The sequence below is a fragment of the Stegastes partitus genome, unplaced genomic scaffold (assembly GCF_000690725.1).
Source record: "Stegastes partitus isolate 25-593 unplaced genomic scaffold, Stegastes_partitus-1.0.2 Scaffold1383, whole genome shotgun sequence".
NCBI lineage: Eukaryota > Metazoa > Chordata > Actinopteri > Pomacentridae > Stegastes > Stegastes partitus.
In genome coordinates, this window is record NW_007579114.1 from 28,126 (window position 1) to 44,027 (window position 15,902).

Sequence of the window (15,902 nt, forward strand, 5' to 3'; positions counted from 1 at the left end):
ACCTCAGGGCATCTTTTTCTTGTTGCCATAAATTACTCTACTCATTTTTGTTTCAACTTACGCCCTCTTTGGCACGCGCTCAGACCTCAACGCTTTCTTCTCTCCGTGCAGCCGTCTATGTGGCAGCTCAATTAATCTGATAATATCTGAGATTATCATTAGTGGTTAAATACTAGCGATTCCAGCTTCCAGCTTATCCAGAGTCATGAAACACTTTTTAAATCACTGTCACGTTCAAAGGCCTCTGGCCCACCATTCATTCAGCTCACTCATAAAATCAAAAGTATCAGCACTCTAATTCAAAAGCTCTCATTTGGACGACTTGAACATGGTGTCTTTTAAGGAATAAACTCCAATGAATTCATTAAATCAAACATTGCAGGAGATACAAGTTAAGCAGGAGGAGCAGGACAATAGCTCAACCCACTACTAACAGTAAGGAAGATGTTAGTCAGGCAGATCCATTCAGATTCTTATTGGTTTTACATTTAATGTAAGTATCCATGGGACAGAGGTTAATGTAGAAAACTTGTAAGTTGATTTATTGTGAAACATATTAAGGAAAGATCAGAAATTCACTCAGGCACATCCATTAGACTCTTCCTGTTTTTAATTTCTATGTACCTGTTATTTAGAAGTTAGTGGAGAAAACTCGCAAGTTAACGTTGAAATTAAATGTATTTGTGAAACGAGTTTGGTTTCCAGCTCGCTGTGGTAATATGGACGCACAAGCAGGACGCTGATTCCAAATGGAACCACATCACTAACTTTTGAATTTGACACCTTGTGACAAGTACAGCTTTTTGCTCCTCAGTAAAGTTACTCCAGAAGGTTCTGGCCTCACCAAAGTTTGGCGTAACAGTTAAATATGCACGACCAAGAGCAATATTGACTCTGTGTAAAAGTCGAGCATGTTGACTTCTGTGCAGTTCTTAAATGTCTGATCTGTTTCGGTCTCTTTCAGTATCAAGGAAACTGGGCGGAGAGCAGATCTGATGAGAGAGAAAAGTGTTGTTGATGCGCTGCAGGAGCTGGGTCATCTCCTGCGAGAGGAAATGAGTCTCTCTGAACAACTGAATGATCAGGCGTCTGCAGATAGGTCTGGCACAGCGCTGTGTATGTGCATCAAGGAAGGAGACATAAAATGCACAAACCTTCACTGACTATTTCTATTTTTTTCAGGAAAGAAATGAGTATTTTACAGGAAAGAAGCGAGCATGCCACAGAGACGCTGAGACGCACTGCTGCTGAAATCCTGGAGGTGAAACAGCGTCTGGCAGACGTCAAGTCTCGTAATGTGGAAGGTACAGGAAATGTTAGAGGCATCTACAAGCTGGTAAATTTGTATTTGAAAGAGATTCTAACATGCTGTCTTTCTTTGTCAACAGGATAAGCTTTGATCGCAGGAAATCAACTGAATGAATCATTTAAAATGTGTTTTGTAGATGACTTATTTTATTAACTTGAAATCATTTTGTGTGTGTATATATTTATTAACAATAAATAAAAAGTTTGATTCGATCTTGCACCAGAAGTATTTTTCTCCCACTTCACAGATGTTTTGGGCTGGGTTTGAGAACGTCTGGGGCATATTTAATTGTTTTACATTTACAAGTTACAGAACAATATTCATAATTCTCTGCAAAAATTGTTTCCCAACAAAGACTGTCTGATGTTTGGTACAAACCGAAATCATCATATGATTGTGAGAATCAGGGTCAGGTACAGTACCATGTAGGTCTACTGATATTCCTGAAGATAAAGAAAAACTTTGTGATTTAAGTGAAACTGAAGATAAAACTAGTTTTCTGTTTTCAATGCAGAATATAAGGCGATCTAAGGGCCACACTTTTCAGTAAAATGTGCTTCATTTCTGGCCAGTAATTTTGGAAAATAACAAGTAAAGCAGCTATTGAGAAGCTAGGTTTCAGCAGGAACAAAACCACACTTATTTTGCATAAAAGTTTGCAAGACGTTGTGCTAATGTCTAAAAAATGCATCACCACCACAGCACTGTTTTTTGGTGTGTAAAGTCCATGGTGGCTGCAACGTTCGCGGTTAGTTTTGGGAATGTAGACAAGTGAAAGATAAAAACACACTTCAGCAGCAGACTGTGTCAAAAATGAAAGCCTACATCAAGTCAGTTAAGTGAATTTATTGCACTGTCACATTGGCTGTCAGCCCAAACAACTCATTAACAATACCTTCCATATGATTTACCACTAAATCAGGTCACATCGTGTCAAGTGGTAGCTGATGCCAGTTTCACTCATTACTTCTACACTGCTTTCAATTTTAGCCTCAGTCTCAGCAGATAAAAGGGGATTTAATTTACAGGTTACATTCTGTCTCTAGAAAAAATTTATTTGGCATTTACCACTATGTAGGCTTGTACATATATGTACAGTCGTCCTCAAATGTATTCATACCATTCCATTAAAGAAAAGGCAAAATTCACAATAGTCACTCAAACAACTAGAAACTGAAAAAAGTAATAACAAATAAAAATTTACTAAATTATAATTCAGTGAAATAAGATGTTGCTTTTGAATTGTGGTTGAAAAGAATAATTAAAAAAAAATTTGTCCCGGACAACTTAGAGCACTTTGCTGATGAGGGGTGAACTCAAAACACCTGTCCACAGGTGCAGACGTCTGCGTTATAGAAAACACCTGATTGCAGTGATTGACTCAAAGGGTTGTTCAACAAAATATTAGTTTATGGTTCCCATCATGCTTGTTTTTTTTTTTTTTTCATTATTATTATTTTTTTTTCAATATTTCTGTTGAACCACGATTCAAAAGAAATGCCATGATGTTTTCATTAAAAAAAAAAAAAAAAAAAAGATTATTACTTTTGTCAATTTCAACTTATTTCCGTGACAGCTGTTTTTTTTCTTCTTTCATGGGAGGGTATGAACACATCTGAGGATGACTGTACATAAACTTGACATATTTTCTAAAAGTCAATAGAAGAACAGGAAATTTGAAAAATTAAAAAAAATATATTCCGGTGGGAATGTTCAAATAAAAAAAGCCAGTAAAGAGAAAAAATACAAGAAATTAAGCTGCAAGTAACGTATTTTTACTAATTACTTACAGTATAAACAGTTATGTTTGTCTACTATATGTGAAAATCGTAATATTATTTCTTATTATTAAGTTTATGCTTTTTACTTCTTTTGTTGTATAATTTGTGGCATTTGTTGGCTCCTTAAAAAATTTTTCAGATAAATGTTCTTAGTGAATCGTGTGTTGGTGTGAAAGTGGATTTATTGCTGGAGACAAGCTGAGCTGGTTCGCAACCTTTGGTCTGTGAACGCACCTCGATGACGTAATATTGACTCTGTCGGGCTTCCGTAGACATGTCAGGAGGGCGCTTAGTGTAGCATACCGTCGGCTCTGCTTTTACTACACCCCTGTTAAGGTGAGTCGTTTGTTATTTTTTAAGTTATCGTAAGCTATGTTAGTTGTACTGTCCTTAAAGAGCCTTTAGAGAAGGTGGACGGAGCCGCTCGTGTCGGAACATAATGGCTCTTATCGGTCTCTACTACACGTGTCGTTCAAACAACACGTTTACATCAGCAAAATAATGTTAGTGGATCCAAAACAGTTTAACGCCGGTGTTACATGTTGTTGTGAGCAATGGCGTCATGTCTTACAGAAAACAGGAAGTGACTGAGTTGTGAATAATAGTAAAAGTGTTCTGTTTTCCTCACAGGCAGAGAGTGAGATTAAACAACAACAAACAACATGACATCTGGTTCCGACTGTCGATCCATCTTTGATCTGTGCTCTAATGAAGAGGTGTTTGGACTGAAAGAGGTGAACCCGGTCCTGAAGCAGGCTGGAAACACTGGCACGTCCTCAGACTGTAAGTAGGAGTTTTGTTTTGTGTTAAAGACATTACCCTGAATTAATTCAAACCAGAACCTTCATGAGTTCTTCACTGCAGGTCTGGAAGACAAAAGTCCAGAGGATGACAAACCAGGAGAGTCCAACCTGGTCAGAGAGGTGTCGGACAAGATGGTCTGCTCAGCCTGCAGATGCCCCTTTATTAACCGTGAGGAACAGGTGATGTCAAACGCTGCTTCATTCAATGAGAAAAGATGCGTTGGTGCATTAAAAACCAGCGGATAAGAATGTTTTGTGTGTTGCAGACGGAGCACTACAAGCTCGACTGGCATCGGTTCAACTTGAGGCAGAAGATGGCAGGATTACCGCCGCTCACGGCAGAGGAGTTTGAGAAGAAGACTGGAGCTGGTGAGGAAATCATTCTTCGTTTCTTTGACTTCTCTCTTCAGGTCTTCCTAAAGGAGATGCGAGCGTAGGAGACAAGGAAGAGACACGAGGAGAGAGAGAAGTCAATGCAACGGGCATTTAACAGAATTAGACCTCCTCACCTTGGAGCTGTTGTTTTAAAGCGTCACCAGTTAAATATAACACTCTTCTAAACCACCACTTATTTTAATATTCATCTGTCAGACGAGCACAACAGTGTTCCTGACAACTTCCAGCATCGATGTACTTGTAATTCAATTCACAATGTGGTGTAGTGTGACAGGAATGTATGGATGTCATACATTTTGAATTTTTATTTAACACGTACACACACACGTGGAGTCACGTATGCAAGAGAAGTGACACAAAAGAGTACTATACAAATGAAACGTGACATTTATTATGATTCAATGATGTTTATTATATACACATTTGTCAGTGCTGCTCCTGACATGGTTTGTATATTCCAACTGTATGTCGCGCCTCTTTTATCCGTCACGCGTCCACTAAATATATATCAAGAATACACCTTTGCACCTTTGCTAATGGATCCTCCAACAAGCCTCCTGTCTCCTTTACATGCATTTTAAAATAAGACATTCTTCAATATTGATTTCTAGGTCACAGTCAGGAGGACAGAGGAGGCAAGGAGGCTCAGAACAGAAAACTATATTGAGCCTCTAAACATCTAAATCAGGGGTGTCAAACTGCGGTCCTCGAGGGCCGCAATCCTGCATGTTTTAGATGTTTCCCTCTTCCAACACACCTGATTCAAATGATCAGCTCATCNAAAAGAGTACTATACAAATGAAACGTGACATTTATTATGACTCCATGATGTTTATTATGTACACATTTGTCAGTGCTGCTCCTGACATGGTTTGTGTATTCCAGCTGTATGACGCGCCTCTTTTATCCGTCACACGTCCACAAAAGTTATAGCAAGAATACACCTTTGCACCTTTGCTAATGGCTCCTCCAGCAAGCCTCCTGTCTTCTCTACATGCATTTTGAAATAAGACATTCTTCAAGATTGATTTCCAGGTCACAGTCAGGAGGAAAGAGGAGGCAAGGAGGCTCAGAACAGAAAACTAAATTGAGCCTCTACACATGTAAATTGAAAAAGGTCTAGTTGAAGTGTTTGATTTTCAGTTGTCCCTTTACAGGAGACTTGTCGAGTATCTCCGGCTCAGAGTCTGATTCAGAGGAAGACGACTCAGACAGCGGCGGCGGGGGCACAAGTGGTAACGTCACTGGCACAGATAATGAGAGCTCACTTGATGCCGGTTTAATTACTGGCCGACTCTCCAGCAAGGTGTTTTTTCAGAACGCAGCGGGACAGTATGTATCAGTCTACCGCTGCGTCCTGCAGGGACGAAAGGTAAGGCTCAGCAGGCACAGTATGGACAAAAGCTTTAGATGGGTTTTTTAAAATTCTAATTTTTTGTTTGTTCCTGTGATGTTTCAGTCAGACGATGAGCACAATACAATCGCCTCCCTGAAGGCCATAAACAAGAAGACTGTGTGGGTCATTCTCATGACAGGTGGAGGACACTTTGCTGGTGCTGTATTCGAAGGGTAAGTGGACAGGTTTGGGTTGTGGTTTTTTTTGTGTTTTGTTTTTTGCTTGTTTGCTTTCAGCGATTAAGATTACAAGTTGTGGATGGCACATTAAGACAGCCAGCTCACTTGTGTGTAAGCATCCACCCAACACAACGTATTCATTTATGTTGCAGAAAACAAGTCCTGCAGCACAAGACTTTCCACAGATACACAGTGCGAGCAAAGCGAGGCACCGCTCAGGGACTCCGAGATTCTCAGAACCGCAGTCACACTCCGAAGTCCGCCGGAGCTGCTCTGAGGCGACACAATGAGGCAGCGCTAGTCAAGGCAAGATTACAGTCCATTTAACAGCACCGTTATTTTGTCCTTACAGTGATAGCCATGACTTGTTCTACAAACAAAGTAAACTTCTCAGGCTTTATCTCTCTTATCAACTGTGGTCCCTGCAGACCCCAGAGGTACACCACATCCTATCTCTCAGATGCTTCATTTTCTCATTCCAGTTTTTCATTATCATTGTCTTTTTTCTAAATTAAGCGTTCTGGGTTCAGTCCTTTTAAAAATCAAAACAAAAAAACAATATATCGAGGTCCCCTGGGCCCGCAGTCAAAATCACCCAAATGCAGCTTCACTAGATTAACCTATTAAGTTCTTATTTGCCATGCATCCTAATTTAACATATCGCACACCGTCGGGGGGGGGGGGACAGCTCTGTCATTGATTACGAAGGTGACAGACACATGTGGTTCCTTAACCAACCTAAATACTGCTCCTCCTAAAAAAACAAGATGATGTTCAGTGTAATAAATATAATCCAGAATTTCATGCTAAAATGTTTTGTAATCATGAAAATTAAGTGTTCATGTTCTATTATACAAGATAAGACTAAAATATTGTGTCATGCATATGAGTGACAGGCAGTCAGGATGTGGTATGAGTGCGGTGAAGAACAGAACAGATGTAATCATTTTTGAGGCTGCAGAGGGAGGGGCGTGAAGGAGGTTTATGCAAGGAGCAGGATTTAGGGAGGTTTCTCAGAGCTCCCAGATGTGTTAAGCTGTAATAAATGTAGAATGTATCTGTGTACTGTAGCTTTGGATGACTTCAGTGTTGTTTTTTTTATTTTTAAGGCAACAACAGCAGAGACTGGCCACATTTGGCTTTTCAGTTTTGAGTGAGCAATATTTCACACTGATGATAAATGCATGCTGTTCATATTATTGTCGTTTGATGCTTTAAAACAATAGTATTCAATTCTAGAAGCTACAAACAGTAGATGTAAAATGGTGTAACAGTATACGGTTTTCTAAGCTTATTAGTACTTCACTCATAAACTGAAGTTGTGGCTTTTTGCACATGCAGCTTCTTCAACACTTCTGTAACTTTTTGCAGGACATTCAGGATCTCCTGCTACTCTGGGCCGAACACTTGAAAGAGGCTTCTGCAATATTTATACGAGCCCCAAGCTACAACAGGACCATCTTTTTTGGTGGTCGTGCAGCTCCCCTTGACAAAAAAGATCCCAGGATCCACACCCTTCCCTTCGCCACACGCCGGGCAACATTTCGAGAGGTCCAGAGGGTCCATGAGGTGCTTTCTACTGTCCGCGTGTACGGTAAGCCGAATTACATGCTTGGAGTAATAGCATGTTGCCTGCGCATTCTTGTACAGCCGGGGTGTAATTGTTGTATTGTCAAAAATCTCTTACTGAAGGGAAAGACACAGACATGTCAGCAGTCTTCAGTCCATCTAAGAAGACCTGGAAAAAAGCCGTCAAACCTACAGCACAAATAAACACAGATCAAGAGAAAGGTAGGCTTATGAGTCTCTGTTGAAGTCTAAAGTATGGCATTAAATGGCAATATTGAGGTTATTTGTTTATTGGCGGCATCAGCAGAAGAAAACCACGACAGCTCAGAAGAAGATAACGGTGGGGAGATCCAGCTGGAGATGGTGGAGCTGACATTAGGAACCCTGGACCTCAGAGAGTCTGAAATCTATCTTCCCAAGCACAAGAGAAGAAGGAGGAAAAAGAAAGAGGATGCCAGAATGCAAAATGAGGGTAGGTCTGCTCCAGAGTGTCATCACATATGTAGCTATAGAAACCAAAGGAATTTTATGTGTCACGCAAATGTTTTGGAACATTGATGAAACCTCTCATCCATCTGGGACAGAAGTAAGTAACTCTGAGGCAGACAATCAAGACGAGTGTGCGCCAGAGACCACGCCGGCACAAGAGACCCCTCAAGAAACACAATCAAAGACAAAGAGGAAGAGAAAAGCACAGAGTAAGAAACAACAGGATGGTGAGTAAGGCCTTATATTGTTCTATGATTGTTATCTTGCACTTGCTTCTCAATCTCGCAAAGCTCTGTAATGCAGCGTTTTCAAGAAACCTACATACTTCTCTTGTGTCCTTACAGACACTGTTGACGATGAATCAGGCGAGTACGGCTTGAGAGATGAGCTCTTTACGGCCTGCAAGGTCGGGGATGTGGATGCTCTATGTGGACTGCTTCAGCTACCTGGAGAAATGGCAGAGAGTCAGGAGCAGTCAGAGATCAATCCCTCTGATGCCTCGAGTCCTCAAGCTCTCCTTAAAAAACCCATAGACTCATCAGGGTTCACTTTGCTGCATGTTGCCTCAGCAGCTGCACAGAAGGCAGTGGTCAGGCTGCTGTTAGACGCAGGAGCAGATCCAGCTTGCAGGTGAAAAGAATCATTTTGGTCAAGTGTCATTTCAGTGCAGCAGTTGTTGTAAATGCAGCGAACCTATGCCCACACTTGAGCACTGTTTGTGGAATATTCCTTTACAGGGATAACAAAGGGCAGACCCCGTATGTTGTAGCCCCCGACAAAGAGACGAGGAATGTCTTTCGTAAATACATGGCTGAGAATCCTGACAAATACGACTACGGCAAAGCACAGGTGAGAGTGGACCAACTTTTTACACGTATTGCATCAACTGAAAAACAGAACTTACGGTTTACTTCTGTGCAACCAAAGGTCCCTGGGCCACTAACGGCAGAGATTGAATCCAAAAAGATGGAGAAGAAAAAGGCCCAAAAGGCTCAGAAAAAACAGCGAGAAAAAGAGCAGAAGGAGGAGAAGAGGAAACAAGAGTTGGAGGTGGAGGAAAAGAAGAAGTTTGCATCTCTGACAGATCGAGAAAAGGTAAAACTGTGCATTTGATCTGTTTTCTTGTCTGAAACTTTTGAAATATTAAATACTTTTCTCTTTGATTGCAGAGAGCTCTGGCAGCAGAGAGGAGGTTGGCCGAACAAGTGGCTGCAGCAGGAGCCAGCATCTCTAATGTGAAGTAAGTCCCTGAAAAGCCACACTGTCGTTTAGCTTTGTCATAATGCACATTTACACTAGACAATGGTGGACATGTTTAAGGGTTTTACTGAAGTTTGGTGTCATGTCTGTGTGTTCATCTTTATCAACAGGAGATGCTGGTTGTGTGGAGAGTCTCTGCTTGGGAAGATCCCATTTCAGTACCTGGATTATTCCTTCTGCAGTCCTCGCTGTGTCCAAGCACATCGAAAAACAAACGCTCCTCCAGGCAAGGCCTAACACCCATACAGGAACTTTATATTTGGAGGGGAATCATTTCACTGAAACTACATGTGAATTTGTCTTTATAAAGCACTAATAAGACTGAGTCTTTTCTGTGTTTCCTATTTCACTGTAAACACTCATTTCAAATACAACTTTATTTTGGTAGATAATCACAGACAACTGGATACACGTGCTGTATCAAAATGTAATGAAATAAATGTACAGTTTATTTACATGATCAGCAATGGTGGATAAGGTAAAATGAAATGCAATAAAAACATTGTCATACTGTTTATGCGTCAGTCATTTTCCCACAGGCTTAGTGAATATTAAAACTCAGTGACAAGATTAACATGCTCACTGTTGGACTGTGAAGCTGCCGTGCCAAAAGTTAAAGAAGCTGACATTGGATTGTGTCTGATAAAGAAGTGTCTACATGTGAAACGTTGACATCTGCAGTATTTTGGAATAAAAAAGTCACAGAAATAATGTGGAACAAAGCGTTGTTCCTCTGAGCAGTTTCCTCGTGTCAGGGTCAGCTGTTCAGGGAACGACTTCTGCTTTGCTTTAGTCAGATTTTTTGATGGGTTCTTATACGGATGCTTTGACAGTGTTTTTTTTTTTGTTTTTTTAAATCGTGCAACAAAACTCAGTGTCAAGACTTTCCAGCAGTGAAGTTGAGCTGAGGCCGATCCATGAACATAACCCGCAAGTGAGCCGGGGCTCCTTCCAGCTCCAACACTGTGATGTTGTTGGGTAGGGTGGTGCTGAGCAGAGGTCCAGGGATGTACAGAGTCTGCTGAGGGCCCCTGGCTGGCCAGTATCGGCCCATGTTCATGCCATTAATCCACACCTGGCCCTGATGACGAAAAAAGACAACGTTAACATCCAGTTATTTTAGATCATTTTATTCCTCTGGCTTCAGAATAACCCCAGATGTGTCAACATTACCTTTGTCCATTCACTGAGCTTGAGAAAAGTGTCCCAGGCCAGGCCGTTGGGCTGTAAGGTGCCCATGTAGAAGGCTGGTCCAGCCGGAGGCGTTGTCTGAGGGGAGCGGACGGACTTTTGATTGCCTGACTGAGGCCACCCACTGGCAATGGCTCCATCAATGTCCAAAGGGTAAATTTTCCAGTCAGTCAGTATGTCTTTACCCAGGATCAGGTTGCTCAACAGACCCTAGAATAAATACACCAATTACAAGCCATCAATCATATTCTGTGCACGGAAATTTTACTAACAATATCTATCACGTAATAATCAACAGTATGATTGTTATTTTCAGAGTTTTATCAGGCCTGTTATCAACTCTAAAAGGAACCGTCCCTGGAACTTTGGTTGCGTCAGTCTGTATGTTCTGTTTACTCCTTGTTGAGACCTCAGGCTTCAAGAATTTATTCTGTAGGGGATTTGACACTGATTCCTTGCCTTGTAGTCATTGATTTTGCTGCCAAAGTTAACCCTGCCCATGTTTTCAATGAGGATGTCCACTGTGTCCCCCTGCTGTCCGGTGACTTTCATCACCAGCGCAGTGTCTCTCTGCAGCAGGCCCTGGAAAACCTGTTCATACAAACAGACACCCTTCAGCATGCTTACAAACATAAAACTGAATATTTGTTTTCTAAAATTCCCAATCTAAAAACACCTATTTCAAGCGTTACCTTCACCTGTGTATATTTTCCCCCCCCTGACCTGGAAACCTGATTGGCTAGACAACAAAAGGTGACTGTGAGCCCTTACCCCATTGACGGACACATATGCACGGTCATGAACCCCATTCAGCGGAGAGATAAGTGGCGTGGGCTCTGAGAGGTCCCTGGGTAGCGTTGTGCGGTACAGCATGTAGCCATAGTACTGAACACAATAGACATGACAGGTTGCAGACAAAACAGTCTAGAAGTTCTCCATGTTTCAAGGGGTTTACTGTCAGTGCTAGTCTCTTTCATTGCTGCCGTCAGACGGACATCGTACCTGTTTCATCTCTTCGAATGTCAGAGGATACTTAGATTTGACCGGCCCCAGAGGTGAAAGGGTGTTCAACAGACCGCTGATGTTTCCAACCTGTAGGAGTACATTTTTTAAAAAGTTGAACACATTTTAAGACACGATTGTTGTCATCAGCGACTTGAAGTGATTTTACCCTTTGCAGCGTCACAAAGCCATAGGCAAACTTGGGAGTTGCTGGTGGCATGGGGCCAGAGGGAATCACTCGAAACTGATGAGAAAGTGAAATTAATTAATCATCATCTCAATCATCAACCTCAGCGGGCGGCTGTTCAATCAGCTGTACCTGCGATATGACGTCTCTGATGGCCAGCAGCTTCTCTGTGGGGTCTCCAGCCTCAGTTAGCGGGGCGTCGTAATCATAACTCGTCACCACTGAGCGGAACCTGGTGTCATGATCGGCACCTTTAGCGAGAACAGCAGAGAGTTAAAAGAGACCGCTGTAAAGCTTGTAACCACTCATAAGATTTAGATACTGATTACGAAAACATGTGACTTCACCGTTCCAGTAGCCAAAGTTCGTTCCTCCTTCAAACATGTACCTGAGTAGAGAGAGAGGTAAACTGTATTACTAGAGAGAAAGAAACATCACTTTCTATCAACCTCTTGTTGGCAGTTTTAGATTATGTTGGTGAGTGAGGTGGTTGACTTTGTATTCATCTTATTGGTAACAAATTTAACCCACAACCACCTGATATAGCCAAACAAAAAATCTAGTTCTAATCACTAGCTCATATGCGTATTAATCCACAGCTGAAAACAGTGTCTAACAAATGCTGTATTTACTTTTTGCTTAAATATTTCCTAAAAACTACAGTGCCCAACTGATTAACTTATAAGACTTAATTAAAAAAAAAAAAAAGCTACAGTCGTCCTCAACTTTATTTATACCCTTCCATTAAAGAAAAGGCAAAATTCACAATAATCAATCACATAACTAGAAACTGAAAAAGTAATAATAAATAAAAATTTGCTAAATTATAATTTAGTGAAATAAAACATTGCTTTCGAATTGTGATTGAAAAGAATAATTAAAAAAAAAAAAAAAAAAAACTGTCCCAGACAAATTAGAGCACTTTGCTGATGAGCAGTAAAATCAAAATACCTGTCAACAGGTGCAGAAGTCTGATTGAGAGTTACAGAAAACACTTGATTGCAGTGATTGGCTCAAAGAGTTGTTCAACAAAATATTAGTTTACAGGTCCCATCATGCTTGTTTTTTTTTCTTCTGTTGAACCACAATTTAAAAGCAATATCATGATTTTCATTAAAGTTTTATTTATTGTTACTTTTGTCAATTTCAGTTTTTCCTTCTTTAATGGTAGGATATGAATAAATTTGAGGACGACTGTATATACAGGCCACAAACAGGGCAGGCAGCTTGAAATGCTGGGAAACATGAAAACTCCTGACGAGAAGAAAACGCAGAACACCCATCTTTTTGTTCAACCAAATTTTTACAGTGAGGAGAAAAGCTTGAAAGGCTCGAGGGTTTGGGGAGACATACATGTTGACGCTGGCCCCCATGGTTAGCATTTCTCCTAGCACTCTGCTGACCTTCTGAGTATCAACCACGGCGTGCGGATCTCCCCAGTGGTCCAACCAGCCGGTGTAGAACTCTGAGTTCACCTGTAGCATCATTTAAAACATGCTTCAACTGTTTTTCCTCTTACTGCACGTGAAGATAATTAGTGATTTAAGATGTAACGAACCAGAGGTCCTCGAGGTTCAAATCGTCGTTGCCTCTTAAAGGCTTGAGATATGTTCGTGTCTGAGTAAAAAAAATACAGAAATTATGACTTTATCTACAACTAATATAGAAAAGCAGACACTGTTATCTCCTGAGCACACAATACCAACCTGTGCCAAAGTCCACTGTGGCATATAATCCCTGCAGAGTCCCGCATGTCATCTCCCTGTCTGTGTTTCCATCAGTGGTGAACAGGACGACGTCTTCACCCAGAAAGAAGCGAAACAGAGTTCTGAGGTGACGCATGTAGTTGTAGTCGCAGGAGAAGTAACTTCCGTATTCGTTCTCCACCTGCGGTTAAGATGAGTCATTAAAACCAATAATAACACACTAAATATTAAAACAGAAACTCATGAGGGCCCACTCAGTGCTCTACCTGGACTGTAATGATGTTGCCCCCGTTGATATAAAGCCAACGTTTCATTTTGGGGAGGAGAACAGCGAGCCAGTTGCTGACTGCCTCCAAGTAATCTGGAGCAGAAGAGAAAAAAATGTGTGTCAGATTACACAAAAAAAAAAGAAAAGAAAGTGAAAGACACTGCTGACTGTTTTACCTGTGTCTGCTGAGCGGAGTATGATGTTCGGTTTTTGGAGCAACCATGCTGGCAGTCCACCCTGGAACAGAAAATGTCAATGAGGGAAATGCAGAATACAGAAATCATTTATTTCTCAGTGAGATGACTGAGAACAAAAGGAAGTTATTATAAGATGAGTCAGTCTCTTTTATTTTTGTCTCACTACTATTTTGGAGTGCACTGTCAGAAAGCACCGCATCTATTTTAAGCCTGCATTTTCAAACATATGAGGAACACATTAAATATATATATATATTCTTCCACAACTACAGTAAAATAGCTGCTTGATGTGCTGACATTACATTCCCATACAACTGTAGAGTAATAGATGCATTATTATTTAGTGACAAAGTATAGAGCATAAAGTTGACTAAGTACTTACTTTAACTATAAAAGTCCAAAAATCTGAGGCATTAATGATGAAAACAGCTGGACGATTCTGTAATTCTTGTTTCAATTAGTTGATTTCTTAATTTTTCCACAATGTCAGATTGTAATTTTTGGTACTTTTAAAAAATAATGTATGTATAAGTTGTCTTTTTTCTTCTTTATGTGGTGATGTTGTGAATTCATTTGGTAAATTCAGCTTGTATACTGACATAAACTGAACTTTTCTCACCATTTCCCATTCAGCACAGATGTACGGTCCTGGACGCAGGATGACCAGAAGACCCGTCTGGTTGGCCAGATCCAAAAAATGCTCCAGATCTCTGTCCCCGGTGAAGTTGTGGACGCCCTGCACTGTTTCATGGAAGTTCCAGGGGACGTATCTGTGTGCAGGTAGGAAGCAAAATTACACGAAACAAACACTCACAGATGATATATTCAAGTATGTGATGTGATGAGCTTACACTTGGATGGCATTGAGTCCTGTCATGTACATCTTGAGGAGCCGGTCCTTCCAGTAGTACTGTGGGATTCTAGAGTAGTGGATGCTGCCTGAGATGTACTGGAAAGGCTTCCCATCCTTCAGGAAACAGTCGTTTTTGTAGTCTATAGAGAAGGATCTTTCACCAGAGACCTGCAAGTGTTGGAAATTTGCACTTAGTCATCCTTGAGTGACTCTGTAACTTCTATAGAGTCCATCAACTGTGAAGTCGAAAGCTAATTATAGATGAGAGAGATGAGTTTCTCTGTTAACTGGTACAGTGAGGCAGACAATGAGGGATCAGCTGACTGAATTATTATATTAGTTAACTTGTAGTTTCCTGCTTACCACATTTCCACTGACAGATGAAGAGGCGAGGTTCACTGCAACTAGAAGTAAGAAAGCAGCAGCAGCAGCAGCAGCAGCCATGTCGCTGCCTCCCTGTAAAGTCTTAAAGTCCTAAAACAGACTCATCGCTGACCCGTATTATTCTCCTAGGATTGTCTGTATGTTTGGCTTGACGCCTTTCACTCCTGCATGTCTGTTCACTGTGGAGCCAAAGCGCTGCACAGGCGCAGTCATGTGATTCTGTTTGGCCGTCAGCTGGGTCCTAAAGTCCGCCAGGTTCACCTCGAACTGAGCTGTGGAGGGTTCATAGAATCATCTGTGGCAGTAAGTCCAGAGTGGATATTCCCAATGTGAATTTTCTTTTGTGGTGGATGTGTCTTTATTCATGTTAAGACAATTCAGAACATAGTGGAGTATAATGCAGCAAGGCCCTCAGGCATTCTGTATTACGTTCAAGTATATTTTTATTCTGTAAAGCATCATAAAGGAAATTAGTCAGATCAACTCATCTTTTCTAGTTTGTTTAATGTAAAAATATGAGTTTCACATATTTGTAGTTCATTGAACTTCAAAGGTTTCCTTTTTATCTTCAGGCCACTATATAACTTAAAAACCTGGATTCTTATCATGAGCCATTTTTACTCAAAATGACGAGTTTAACAAATGAACAGCTGAGAGTTCCCTCAACTGATTAAATTAAGTTTTTAAGAATCAAATCTAGTACATAAGCAGACTTCCCAGGATGCACTGGGAGACTCTGAACTTGCTTTAGCAGCCAATGCTGTAAGTTCTAAATGTCAGATGAAGACAAAAACTCTTTAAAGTTAGAAACTGAAAACGTAAAGCAAGTCTATTTAACCACTGTCTGTGTGACTAGTTGATTCAACTTAATATCTTAAGTTTATTCAACCTGTTTTCTCAAGTTCAGTTAATTTAACTCGTTTCACACTTTC

At 40.8% G+C, this 15,902-nt stretch overlaps 2 protein-coding genes across 4 annotated transcripts; one reads left to right on the top strand and one right to left on the bottom strand.

The window, feature by feature from the left end:
• The first annotated feature begins 3,359 nt into the window (after positions 1-3,359).
• Positions 3,360-9,695, top strand: ankzf1 (ankyrin repeat and zinc finger peptidyl tRNA hydrolase 1). Of its 3 annotated transcripts, none has more exons than XM_008299146.1 (16): positions 3,360-3,426; positions 3,721-3,873; positions 3,955-4,073; positions 4,160-4,262; positions 5,447-5,661; positions 5,749-5,858; positions 6,017-6,170; positions 7,236-7,458; positions 7,557-7,655; positions 7,738-7,905; positions 8,018-8,149; positions 8,267-8,552; positions 8,660-8,771; positions 8,850-9,017; positions 9,092-9,162; positions 9,293-9,695. In XM_008299146.1, exons 2-16 carry the CDS (start codon positions 3,753-3,755, stop codon positions 9,417-9,419), a joined length of 2,208 nt encoding a protein of 735 aa, XP_008297368.1. In that variant the 5' UTR covers positions 3,360-3,426; positions 3,721-3,752; the 3' UTR covers positions 9,420-9,695. The 3 variants fall into 3 exon arrangements, with proteins under 3 accessions (XP_008297368.1, XP_008297369.1, XP_008297370.1); XM_008299147.1 differs by having other exon boundaries at positions 8,021-8,149; XM_008299148.1 differs by having other exon boundaries at positions 7,741-7,905.
• On the bottom strand, positions 9,545-15,147 carry glb1l (galactosidase, beta 1-like). Its single transcript, XM_008299145.1, has 16 exons — positions 14,950-15,147; positions 14,585-14,754; positions 14,353-14,503; positions 13,713-13,773; positions 13,535-13,629; positions 13,269-13,449; positions 13,121-13,179; positions 12,916-13,037; positions 11,910-11,950; positions 11,695-11,813; positions 11,545-11,619; positions 11,376-11,465; positions 11,145-11,258; positions 10,833-10,964; positions 10,356-10,583; positions 9,545-10,263 (listed from the first exon to the last, which is right to left on the bottom strand). Exons 1-16 carry the CDS (start codon positions 15,028-15,030, stop codon positions 10,060-10,062), a joined length of 1,923 nt encoding a protein of 640 aa, XP_008297367.1. The 5' UTR covers positions 15,031-15,147; the 3' UTR covers positions 9,545-10,059.
• Positions 15,148-15,902: the final 755 nt, after the last annotated feature.